At 46.2% G+C, this 12,087-nt stretch overlaps 1 protein-coding gene across 1 annotated transcript in view; it reads left to right on the plus strand.

Moving 5' to 3' along the window:
- The first annotated feature begins 4,357 nt into the window (after positions 1 to 4,357).
- The window catches only part of MPV17 (mitochondrial inner membrane protein MPV17), a 38,409-nt gene continuing 30,679 nt past the window's right edge, over positions 4,358 to 12,087 (plus strand). Inside the window, exons 1-2 of the mRNA XM_078600617.1 lie at positions 4,358 to 4,478; positions 5,763 to 5,873. Of these exons, the coding sequence (XP_078456743.1) occupies positions 5,801 to 5,873 (73 nt within the window). The 5' untranslated portion in view covers positions 4,358 to 4,478; positions 5,763 to 5,800. The remainder of the gene's footprint in view (positions 4,479 to 5,762; positions 5,874 to 12,087) is intronic.

Raw genomic sequence — 12,087 nt, forward strand, 5'->3', positions numbered from 1 at the left:
CCCCCCCCCCCCCCACTTGCTCCCCCCCCCCCACTTGCTCCCCCCCCCCCCCCACTTGCCCCCCCCCCACTTGCCCCCCCCCCCCCCACTTGCCCCCCCCCCCCCCCACTTGCTCCCCCCCCACTTGCCCCCCCCCCTCCAAAGAGGCTGATCGTTGTGGGGGGGGGGATCTTTGTCACTTCGTCGAGCACAAACCTCACGGGGGGGATCAAAGGTGACCGGGCGTGGTGTTGGCCACCCAGCCCCTCGTGCGCCACAGTGCCGGCCTTCAGAGGTGCTACTCGCTAACAGCACTTGCCCCTACAGTCTGTTCAGGCTACACGGGGGATCTTTGTAATTTGTGTGGTGTAGCTCGTCGTCGTGTCCGACGTTTCGCACCATGCACGTGCTGCGGCTGGATCGCGTTGTGGGCGGGGGGGGGCGCGCTCTTTTGTTCCAAGTGCAGCGAAACGTCGGACATGAATGCCCAACGACAAAGCAGTAACAACCCGAACATTTGCTTCGCGTTGCTATCAAGTTATGCGTACGTCCTGTCACGCTGACGATTCGGGCAATGGTCCTACTTCAGAGTTCGTGTTGGATACTGTGCACTTGTCAAATACCGTACAATATCCGAACATCTTATAGAGTTAAAAAAAATGCATAAGCAGCACTCTGTACGATGTCCCGCTAACAACATTTACAAGTGCTCCGTTAACGCGTTACTAATTTAAATCGCGAAGGCAATCCACTGCTGGATGAAGGGTGTTTGACCATACTTCACCACGCTGGTGAGGCCTGGGGAGCATAGACGTTTTACGCAGTGTACAGCACAACGCTGTGCCGCACTGCCCTCTGCTGAAACCAAATGAAACTACTACACAATACCACACAGTACGTAATGCTGGTAGGAACCTCCTGGTGACACCAGCCCACAGGGGATTATTGTGTCCGTCCGTCCGCCGTGATCCAAAAATGGGAGGGGTGGGGCTGGGTGCAGAGGGGAGGGTGGGGAGGGAGGGGCTGGGTGGGGAGGGTGGGGAGGGGCTGGGTGGGGAGGGGCTGGGTGGGGAGGGGCTGCGTGGGGGGTGGGAGGGGTGGGAGTGGGAGGTGTGGGGCTGGGTGGGGAGGGGCTGGGTGGGGCTGGGTGGGGAGGGGCTGGGTGGGGGGGTGGGGAGTGGGAGGTGTGGGGCTGGGTGGGGAGGGGCTGGGTGGGTCGTGGGAGGGGTGGGGAGTGGGAGTTGTGGGGCTGGGTGGGGAGGGGCTGGGTGGGAGTGGGAGGTGTGGGGCTGGGTGGGGAGGGGCTGGGTGGGGAGGGGCTGGGTGGGGAGGGGCTGGTCACCCCGTGGTGCCCTTATAAACTCAACGTTTAACCTACTCACGCCGGCTTGTGCCCGCCCTCACAGTCGGGCATATTTGCGGAATACACCACGCCGCCGTTGACCCTGGCCATTGACCGAGCAACCCAACGTTCCTACCAGCTCCCTCCGCAGGAATGTGTTTTAGTGTGAAGTGGGGGTGGCTTTGATATGAATCCCACAAGGCGAATTGTGTTCAAGACCACGGCCTTGCATAGGCCTTCATCCGGCAGTGGACTGACTGAAGGAGTTGTAACTTCATTTTAATTGTCACTGTAATTTTTAGTTTTCACTGCTTGGGTATTGCCGTCGAATGAACGTATTTTTTTATTTGAAGTTTTTTTTTTTGCAAGTTTTTCTTATCGCTTGCCCTTCGTTTGTGTTTTCAACCTTGTACAAAGTTCACACGGCGGCATTGGTAAACTGTGGTCAAGGTCACGAATTCCCCCGGTAAGCACCGGATTTGTTTGAGAGCCGTAGATCCATGTTCAGTTTGTTTGTGTTCGTGTGCACGCACGTGGCTGGGCAATGTCAGGTCTTGGCCAGGAGGTGGCATTGCTGTGACATGACACGGCACAAATCGGCAGTTATCATAGAAGCAAGTGGTTCTTCACTAATTTTCAGAGGTTGGGGGGGGGAGAGCACTTTCGCTGATAAAGACATCAGTTCAGTTCATTTATTAGGTATAGCCCTGTGAGCCATCATCAGTGTGAGGGCCGCCACATATTTGAAACCATTGGGGGTTTGACAGCAGCACGATGATGATGTTGGGGTTGTCATGTGTCGTGGTGTTGTCGGGGGCCCGCACGTCAGGGTCCTCACTAAAGGCCACCAAGGGCCCCCAGTAGCCCGCGGGCCTTGCAATGAAGAACACAATCGTCGGCAGTCCAGTTGGGGATTAAATCACAGTGTACAGACTATATTCTTGGTTCTTTCGGTAAAGTCACGTAGAAGGGAAGTAATAAAATAATATAAATATAAAATATAAATCTACAGCAAGAAAATTTTCTTGCTGTGGATTTCACACCTGATGATGATTGCTTGTGTTGCAGTGGAAACTTCGTGAGAATTTTTTAAAATATTTATATTATTTTATTATTTCCCTTCTACATGACTTTACCGAAATAACCAAGAATATGAATCCCTGCAGTCACGAAAGCTTTAAATACAAATTTAAGTGTACAGACTTAAAAGATACCCACTGGTTGATTAATTGACGTTAAAATATAATCGGATACATTTTAGTGGTCGATTACTCAAGCCCAGTTGAAAATTGTGGCTGCCCCCCCCCACATCCTGCCTCGTGAAGGCAGGAAACCCCCTACAACCCACGCCCAATGCTGATGATGTCACCAAGCCCCGCCCATCACCTCCCATCCAGCGGCACACGTGGGAACAGATGTGAGACTTTTAAACTGTTTTCGTTTCATCCGAAAAGTCGAGTAATCGAACTGATATTTACTGGAGTGATTGATTACCTAATTAACCGGATAGCACAGCTCATAAATAGTTTGAGATTTAATGACAGTGGTACAACTTGAAAGATATTCACCGCATCGCCACATCACCACAGTCCTCTGACCCCTTCAATCGCACCCAACGTAGTCCCGAGTCAATTACAAAATCACCCTCCTACTATCTTCAGGATCCTACATGGATTCGTGTCATCTCCCCTTCGTAGCTTTCTATCCTCTCCTCCATGTGCTCCCCTCTGCAATGACCAGGCCCATCTATCTAGAGCCGACAGTGTGAGGGCTGCCACACATTTGAAAGCATTGCGTTTGACAGCATTATGGGATGTTTTTGACATGTGTGTATTGTCTGGGGCCGCACTAAAGGCCACAAGGGGCCGCCATTGTGCTACGGGCCTTGCAATGAAGAACGCTGATCTACACCCTTCATCAACCTTCACTCAATGGAAATCTCCTTCTCTGCTGCTGCCCCTGTGGACTAGACTTCTCTGCCAATAGCCATAATTGCCTCTGTTCAATCACAGCTCAAAACTTGTATCATCTCTTCTGTCAATAACTGATCCATCTCATGTGAAAATGTATACGGCATCTCCACGTTTTTGTAGGTTTGCCGTGGTGTGCTTGTTCTTACTTGAGATTCAACTTCGTTGTTTCCCGCACCTACGGTTGGCACAGTTGGCTACGTATGGTACGAAAGAAGTTCAACATACATACATTTATTTATGCTATGAAATGAAAATTATATTGCACTATGAGAAATTTTTGCAAGACGTAGACCGGCATGAAAACAGATAAGGTGGAACGTTGAATAGGGCGTTCAGTGAGCTTACTGATAATATAAAGCGTTTGGAATGTGTGCACCACTCCACCACAAGTCTACGTGGGGTCCGTATCTGCAAGTGGGTGTTGGAGGATGTTGTGGTGGCAGTATTGTACCATGGGTTATATAAGGACCCCATTGTGAAATGCTGGCTGGTGCAATGGGAAATATTTACTCCATACAGCTTTTTTTGGGTTAGATCGCGTATAAATATAAAAGTGTCGTTAAACCCGCCACCACCCGACACAGCCAATTAGTAAGGTTTGTCACGTAAAGATAACATGCCAATGCGTTACTAGTGCAGCACACCGGTGTGCTGGAGAGCAAAGCCACAACATTTACAATCTTGAGTACAACGTTTCGGCAGTAATTACAACTAGCTTCATCTGGCAGCAGCCAAATTTGTGGAGATATCCTCCCGTTTCGTTCCTTAGAGGGAGATATGTGCTGACGTCACTTGTGTACCCTTCTTGACGTCATCAAGTGACGTCATCGCATCTCCCACTAAGGAACGAAACGGGAGGATTTCTCCACAAATATGGCCGTTGCCTGATGAAGCTGGTTGTAATTACTGGCGAAACGTCGTGCTCAGATTATAAATGTTGTGGCTTTGCTCTCCAACACACCGGTTAGTGTTGTACTAGTGTAGTGACTGACTCAGAGACACTAGAAGTAGGAGGCAGTCTGTTTATTAAGACGGCCTTAACAGTTAACACTTGGTAACTACGGTTCCCAGTCACGACAGCTGGCAGACTGCCTGACTGGCGACGCCGAGATGGTGAATACAGAGACGATGGTGAAGACTCCAGCAGCACAATGGAATCCCACTCCAAACTAGGCCTCGGCAAGGTAAGGTAAAAGTGTAAAAACAACGAGCCTACCTTTACCCTACCTTTTACCTTACCACAATACAATCACTCTACCCTACCTTTTACCCTTTAGCAGGTAAGGTAAAAGGTAAAAAGCAACGAGCCTACCTTTACCCTACCCTTTACCCTTACCCCTTGGCATGTCGACACCTTTATCCTTTTACCTGGTAAAAAGGGTAAATGACCTTACCATGCCGAGGCCTACTCCAAACGACAGCCCCGAGGTCCTCTCCCAGGGGCCCTCTTATACTGTCAGCATGGCCTGGCTCCGCCCCCGGCCACGCCCCCTTCCGGAACCTACTAGCGGGTTCTCGGTGTGCCCCTTCCGTAACCTTTGCCCGACATCCATCTGGTCTATCACGTGACCTGCTGTCAAGTCAGGGCTGCTGTAAGCTGCAGACCCCCTTCCCTGCCAGCAGCCAGCGCTATGCTGCTATGTGACCGATTTTATGTCACTACACAAGTAACGAATTGGCATGTTCTGTTTACGTAACAAACCTCTACTAATTGGCTGTGTCAGGTGGTGGCGGGTTTATTGACACTTTTATATATTTATGCGATTTAATAAAAAAAAAACTTATGGATGATGAAGGTCGCGAAAGCCTACGTGTTAAACTATCTACATGTTTATGTGTCTAAAGAAGGGTAATTGCCCACTTATGTAATCTTACTACGAGTTACTAATTAGGCAGTTGCTATTTTAACTTCAAATTACATTTAATAGAATATACATATATTTTTTATCATCATTTATTTTATACCACCTCTATGTAGTACATCTCCAGGCATGGATAATTTATTATCAGATATCTAATCCTATAATCTTATTGGAGATTGACTAGTGACCTTTAATAGCGTGTAAAAAAAGAATTGTATAATCTCCACGTACATTTTCAATGTGCTGCAGAATGAGAACATCATTTATGTCAACCTCTGCTGGAATAATTATATACCTATACTGTGCTGGTCTTGACGGTTGTGTTACCATACTTGACAATGGTGGTCATTTCTCGTTGGGCGAAGAGTACCCCCCAGGGGTAGTTCAGACCTTAGCCGAGCCTGAAAATCAAACTCGGGTCACCAGGTTCACAGTGCAGTGCATTAAGCAGCGTGCCACTTCTCTTCCCGCTACAGTATTGAAAATGTAAATGTTTTAATTAAAGACTTAAATTGGTTGTTTGGTATTTTCATGCATGACCAACAAAATGTACACGTGGTATATGTGAACTAATAAACACGGCCTGTTCTTTGCGCGCTCATCCAGGCTGCTTGACAACAACAGTACCGGCGAGTGTCGGTGCCATGGCTTACATGTGGAGGTGGTATCAAGGCCTCATGGTCAGACATCCATGGAAAGTCCAGATCACTACTGCCGGTACGCTGTCAATTAATCACACCTCCCCCACCCCCCCCTACCGTCTGCACCTATTCCGTTGTGACTTATTGACATTGCAACTGGGTTACTCAGCGGTAGAAGAGCGAGCAGCTCTCAAATGGAGTGTTGCAATTTCAAATCTTGGTTGGAGGGTTGACTCGGCCAATCATCCCTCCAGGGGTCGATAAAGTTGCTACCACTTTGTGGGGAGAGTGAGCGGTGGTTGTCCCATGGAGAGACTCGCCCGTGCTGTAGGATAGTGGATTTTTTCTTTATCACTGTCCTAGGGCTGTAAACGGGAGATAAGTAAAACCTCACTGCTCATTTGAACAGTAAATCACTTCTACTTTTTTGAATACATTTCTGAGAAACAAACTTCAAACGTTTGCTTCTGAAAAAATTGTTAAAGTTAAATGAAGTGAGAGATTAAAAACACACTTCTTATCTGCTTTTACATGGAGGTGTATGCACTTGCCAGATCCTGTTATTTGTGCCTATCCACCAACATAACTACTGATATCTGTGAATAAATGTGGGATAATACGATGCATTTGTCACAATGTGTGTATCACTTCCCTTTATCTGCTAAAAACCGTGGGTAATAGCATGAAACTAGCACTTTTGGAAGACCACTACTAAGCAACGCTTACCTACAAATAAATGCGCAGAATGTTCTGCCACCGCAGCAGATGATGCGTCATATCTGAAAAATGTGTGGATAATTAAGAAGAATCTATCTCTGGATAATTTGTATTTTGTGTCTCCATTGGGGCCACCGATATTAGGCGTAATGCTTCGTAGATCTGGCTTGGTGGCCCAAACCTTTCGCAAATGTGAACCAATTTTCTCACCTCAGGCAATGGTGTTTTTATGCTCCTTGAAGATTTTGTATGAGATGTGTGATTATCCATAAGAGGTTTTGTTTTTAGTGACGAATTGGCATGTTCTGTTTATGCGACGACCCTTACTAGTTGGCTGTGTCGGGTGGTGGCAGGTTTAACGACACATATTTACGCGATCTAACACAAAAAAAACTCTTATGGATGATATTGGTAGCGAAAGCCTACGCGTTATGTGCGATAATTATTGTTCCATGCCCAATTGTTCATTTTTGCTCAGGTGCGTAATATAACAGTGGAGCAAGGAACGCTCACTGTTTGTACTAAAACCTTCAACGGGTATAGTTGGGCGGATGTGCAAAGGCACCTTGAAGTTGTGTTGACCCAAGCTTCAAAATACATACAAACATCTATTGAACTGGACACATTTGGCGATATAACTGCAATGATCCAGAAATGTGTCATTAATGCGGTGTGTTGTGTCACGATTCGGATCAACACACAAATCAAGCTGATGGATCCATCCATATATTCTTTGTTCTGCCCAATTTAGTGCCCAGAGTAGGCCATCCTGAGCAATTGGCGCAGTTGGTAATAGCGCCACACACACACACAAGTGGGGTCATAAATCCTCACCTGTTTTACTGCTGCTGCCATTTGTGCTATGCCAGAGTGAAACAATTTCCTTTTGATGGCGAGCGGAATGGTTTATTACCACATCGAGCAGGTACATGTGGCATCTGTTTTTATGAATGAATTTTTCCTGCCGGCTGGTTTCATTCATGTGTTCCCACGCGTGCCCACAAAGTTTTGCAAAGCAATTAGGTGAACGTAAAGGTGTGCGAGTGGTGGTGTTAGTAGCTCGTGCACTACGCAACGAACCTGATAACCTGAGTTTTATTCCCGGACGAGTCTTAACGTCCAAGTGGTCGTGGGCACCCCACCTTTACCTTTTCACATTGACCAACGTGATGCAGTGGAGTTTAACAACCTCATTCATGCAGTGGATTTACAAATGGCTGAAAATGTATAATTTTTTTTTTTATGCAAACCATGGTTTATATTATGAATTCGTTTTGGCAATGTCCTGTCCTGTTTCATATCTAATATGGTTGTTACAGATGTTGCCCAATTAACTAACATAACTAATCAATGTTCATATAAGAATATTAGTGTGTGGCCATTGAGTTCTTATGTTCCCACTAAACATGGGACATTGGTCTAACAATGGACCAACATTGGTGCAACGGTTCCGACCACATACCAGCGGTGGCCCAACGTTGCGTGTTTATCGGGTGCTGGGTTAATTATGACTCGTCTGCTTGTAGTTCATTAATACAGTAGTTTATCATGGCGTTCAAATACACCTATTCCAGAAAAAAAATTTTTGTCAAAGCAATCTACAGCCGAAAGCACGATTATAAGCGCACAGCAGTGCTGTAATTTTACATTGTGCTCGTGATGCCATTTTTTCAATAGATATTTCTACTTGGTTACATTTTAATTGTAAGCTTCCATAACCAATATTATTCATAATTCGTTTTTATTTTGGGTTAGGTCTTACAGGTATAATGTCACTTTTTAATGACTAGCCTCTACCACCCGACAGAGCCAATAAAATAGCGTTGTCACATGGGCAAATGCAAATTGATTCGTTTTGTTTCAGCAAACTGGAGAAATGCTGAATAGCAAGCGAAAGCCAATCTCTCTCTCTCACATGGGAGAGCTCCGTTTTTCGCTGACACCTGATGATGCCGAATTGCTGAATGTAATCTCCAGATTTCCTTTCAGCATTCCAGTTTTCCAAAAAAAAACAAATCAATTGGCATATTTGCCGAAGTTTATGTCTTCATTATCTCTGAGCACGTTGCTTTAATGAAGTGCATTGTGTACCACCGCGTGGGTTTTCACGGTCGTGCTGTATCGCTCTACTGGTATGTGCGGCAAGATGCCTGTCTGACGTTCTTTTAACTCCACATGCTGGGAACTTCTTGACGAAGTGCATTTATTAGTTTTGAGTATTTTGTTTCGAGTACACATCAGGGTGTGACTAACCATCTCAGATGCGGTTCCTAAAACAGCTATGAAAATGGAACCCTCCCCAAGGGCGCTGCAGGGATTTGCTCACTACGCTATGGATCTGATGAACCGAGTTCGATTCCCAGCCATGGCTAACGTTAACTGTAAAGTACCGTTTTTGATGAATTGGTCCTTGCATTTCCTTTGCAAACATACACTGACCAGCCTGCTGAAGCATGGTCTAACAACCTCCATGTCAGACACAGCATGTGCAAGCCTTCATTCAGTTGTGCATTAATCAAGGCCTGTACATTATTTGGCGGGGGTTTTTTATACCATGTAGCTGTAACTAATGGGTAACGTAATTACATAAATGGGTCACGTGTGTTTAGTCTGGGTATTTTGTCCAGTTATTAATAACGAAAGTACAACACGTACACGGATTTCTGAAAAAAATGACATACAAATCACAGTAGAATATTTAGACACTCCAACATAGCCACAATTATTACAATAATAGCTTCCACTATTACGCGAAACGCACTTTAAAATAAACTGTTAGGTAATGACGTGTTTTTTTCCCTAACAGTCTCATCACTTCATTTACCTAAGTGTCTTGACGCGTCTTTATTTTTTTTTACTACTACACGCGTACCTAAGGCACAATTAGAGACAATTAAGCACCGCTAAATCGATTAATGAGCTCTCCAATGGGAAGATTGATTCCCGGAGCCGACGAAACGAATTGCTCGTCACGACCTCCGCGCTCTTCGCCTGCCGGGAGGGGCGGCGTCCCTCCGTGGCCTTCGGGGGTTCGCACCGGGCTTTGTTTGCCAGACCGTCGGTGACCCGGTGACATTTCACGTTTCGTACGGCGCACACACGTATGGGAGGGAGACAGCGTTACCCCTCGGGGGAACGTTTCCAGTTTGACGCTCCTGCGCAAGCGGCAAACGCGGCCCCGTCCCGCGGATCCGAGCGCCCGACGTATTAATATTCAGCCGTCGTAACTCATACAAATGTCAGCGGTTGAAGAAGTGGGCAATGGTTTCGCTTGTAAATCGGCTTTGTGCGTAATGGATAAGGACACGTTAAACAAGTGGGCGCTGGCGGCTTGACCCCCATCTGTCTCCTCCACCTGCCTGGTCCGTCGTCCCTCGTGGCGTCTCGCGCCAGTGACTCACAAGGCAAGGAGGGAGCGGCGGAATTGTTAATAAGTGAGATTTATTCGTTTTAATCCCCACAGCCAGTGTCTCTTGACCCCGTACGTTTGTGACATGTTTTACTTTTGTTTCTCTCCCCTTGGTTCTTTCGGTAAAGTCACGTAGAAGGGAAATAATGAACTAATAAAAATAAAACTTAATAAAATAATTCTCACGACGTTTCGGCCACAACGCAAGCAGCCGTCCTCAGGTGAAGAACAGGTCTGTCGGGAAGACAGCGTCTGAATGAAACACCACCTTGGAGCGTATGTTTAGGCTGGGTTGGAGGGGGAAGAGCGCCTTGACAAAATAATTTGCATATCAAGAGGAATTTAGCATATTTATGCGAAATGCAGATATGGGATTAGTCACTACTTGTGAAATGCGTAGGAGGTGGGCGGGGGGTTTACTTTCCCGTTGCGTGGAGTTAAAATAGATTCATGGATATTTCGGTGAAAACTATTTCATTTGTTTTGTTTCCCACCGCCGTTCAGCCACACTTTGTATATCGCCTTTCTGCTTCTCTGGTTTTGAAAATTTTCTGTGAAAAATAAAATGCCGTGCAAAGTTTGCCCTGTAACAATACACACGCTCGCTAGATGTCTGAGTTGTGGCTGCTGCAGGATGATCTTCCGTGCTTGGCCACCAATGATGATGAAATGTGATAAGTGGGTTTTCTGCTTCTCGCTGATAATTCACTAAACAGAACTCCAGGTGCTGAATTAACCTACATTGTCCTTTCCCACAATGCAAGGGGTGTATAATTGGTGAGTCTTCGTTCCAGAAGTGAAAGATCTCATAACATTTTACTCGTTGTGAACTATTGAGCATTACTGTATCCATAAACATATGGACGAAGCATCCTTGTATGTACATATACATACATGTGTGCACATGCGTGTGTGTAGTGTAGTGTAGCGGTTAGCACGCTGCGCTACAAACCTGGCGACCCGGGTTCGATTCCCGCTCACGGCCAACACCGGTGACAATTATCTGAACCGGTCCTGGGCCTCCCCTAGGTCGACTCAGCCTTAAATGAGTACCTGGTGCAGTGTGTAAACATCACTAGCACTGGGGAGACAAAGGCGGTCGGGCGTGGTGCTGGCCACCCACCCCCTCGTGTACCGTGCCAGCCTTCATAGGTGCTCGCTAACAGCACTTGCCCCTACAGTCTGTTAAGGCAATACGGGGGATCTTTTTATCTTTGTATATATATACTTTATAAATATAGCTGTATTAGTTGTGTATGTTATGAGACCACCTTTGCCAGTAGCAAGATATCGTAATAGGTTTTTACCCTTTCAATTGGCAACAAAACTGACACCTTTATACAAGGGATCATGTTCGCATTAACCACACCACTTGCGGTTGTCTTCGTTACACTTGCGGTTGTGGTTAATGCAAACATGATCCCTTGTATAAAGGTGTCAGTTTTGTTGCCAATTGAAAGGGTAAAAACCTATTACTACTAGTCAGAGGTGTGGACTCGCGTCATGTGACTTGGACTCGAGTCAGACTCGAGTCATGAATTTGATGACTTGCGACTCGACTTGGACTTGCATAACAATGACTTTGTCCCACCTATGAGATGTGGACTCGAGTCATGTGACTTGGACTCGAGTCAGACTCGAGTCATGAATTTGATGACTTGCGACTCGACTTGGACTTGCATAACAATGACTTTGTCCCACCTCTGCTACTAGTTGTGTATGTGCGCATAGTGAGGCGTGTAATGATTCACGCCCTGATCCCCTCCTCTCTGGTTTCATGAATGGTCGTGATTTGTGGGCACGATTCGACTCAGGAATACATGACCGTTTTTTTATTGTCGTGAATGCAGCAGCCTCAATTGGCTGCAGGGGGTCACGTTTATGTTGTTGAGCCAGGTGACAACTCAAGAAAACAATGGGGATAGTCACATTTGCAATCGTGGCCTGGGCCATGTAAACCCATTCCACAAAACAAACACAAATAAATAACATCTATTTGTGAACTCACGATGAGATTAATTTGTTGTGAGTTTTAAAGTAAACATTAATTAATGCATAATTGCACTGCTAGCATATGGCGTTAATGACTCATAAACTTTTCAGAGTTTCAGAAAAATTTAACAAGTTGGAATGCATATCAGTTCCATTTACATGGGACCCATAT

Source organism: Lampetra planeri, chromosome 14, assembly GCF_965212315.1.
Source record: "Lampetra planeri chromosome 14, kcLamPlan1.2.h2, whole genome shotgun sequence".
Lineage (NCBI taxonomy): Eukaryota > Metazoa > Chordata > Hyperoartia > Petromyzontiformes > Petromyzontidae > Lampetra > Lampetra planeri.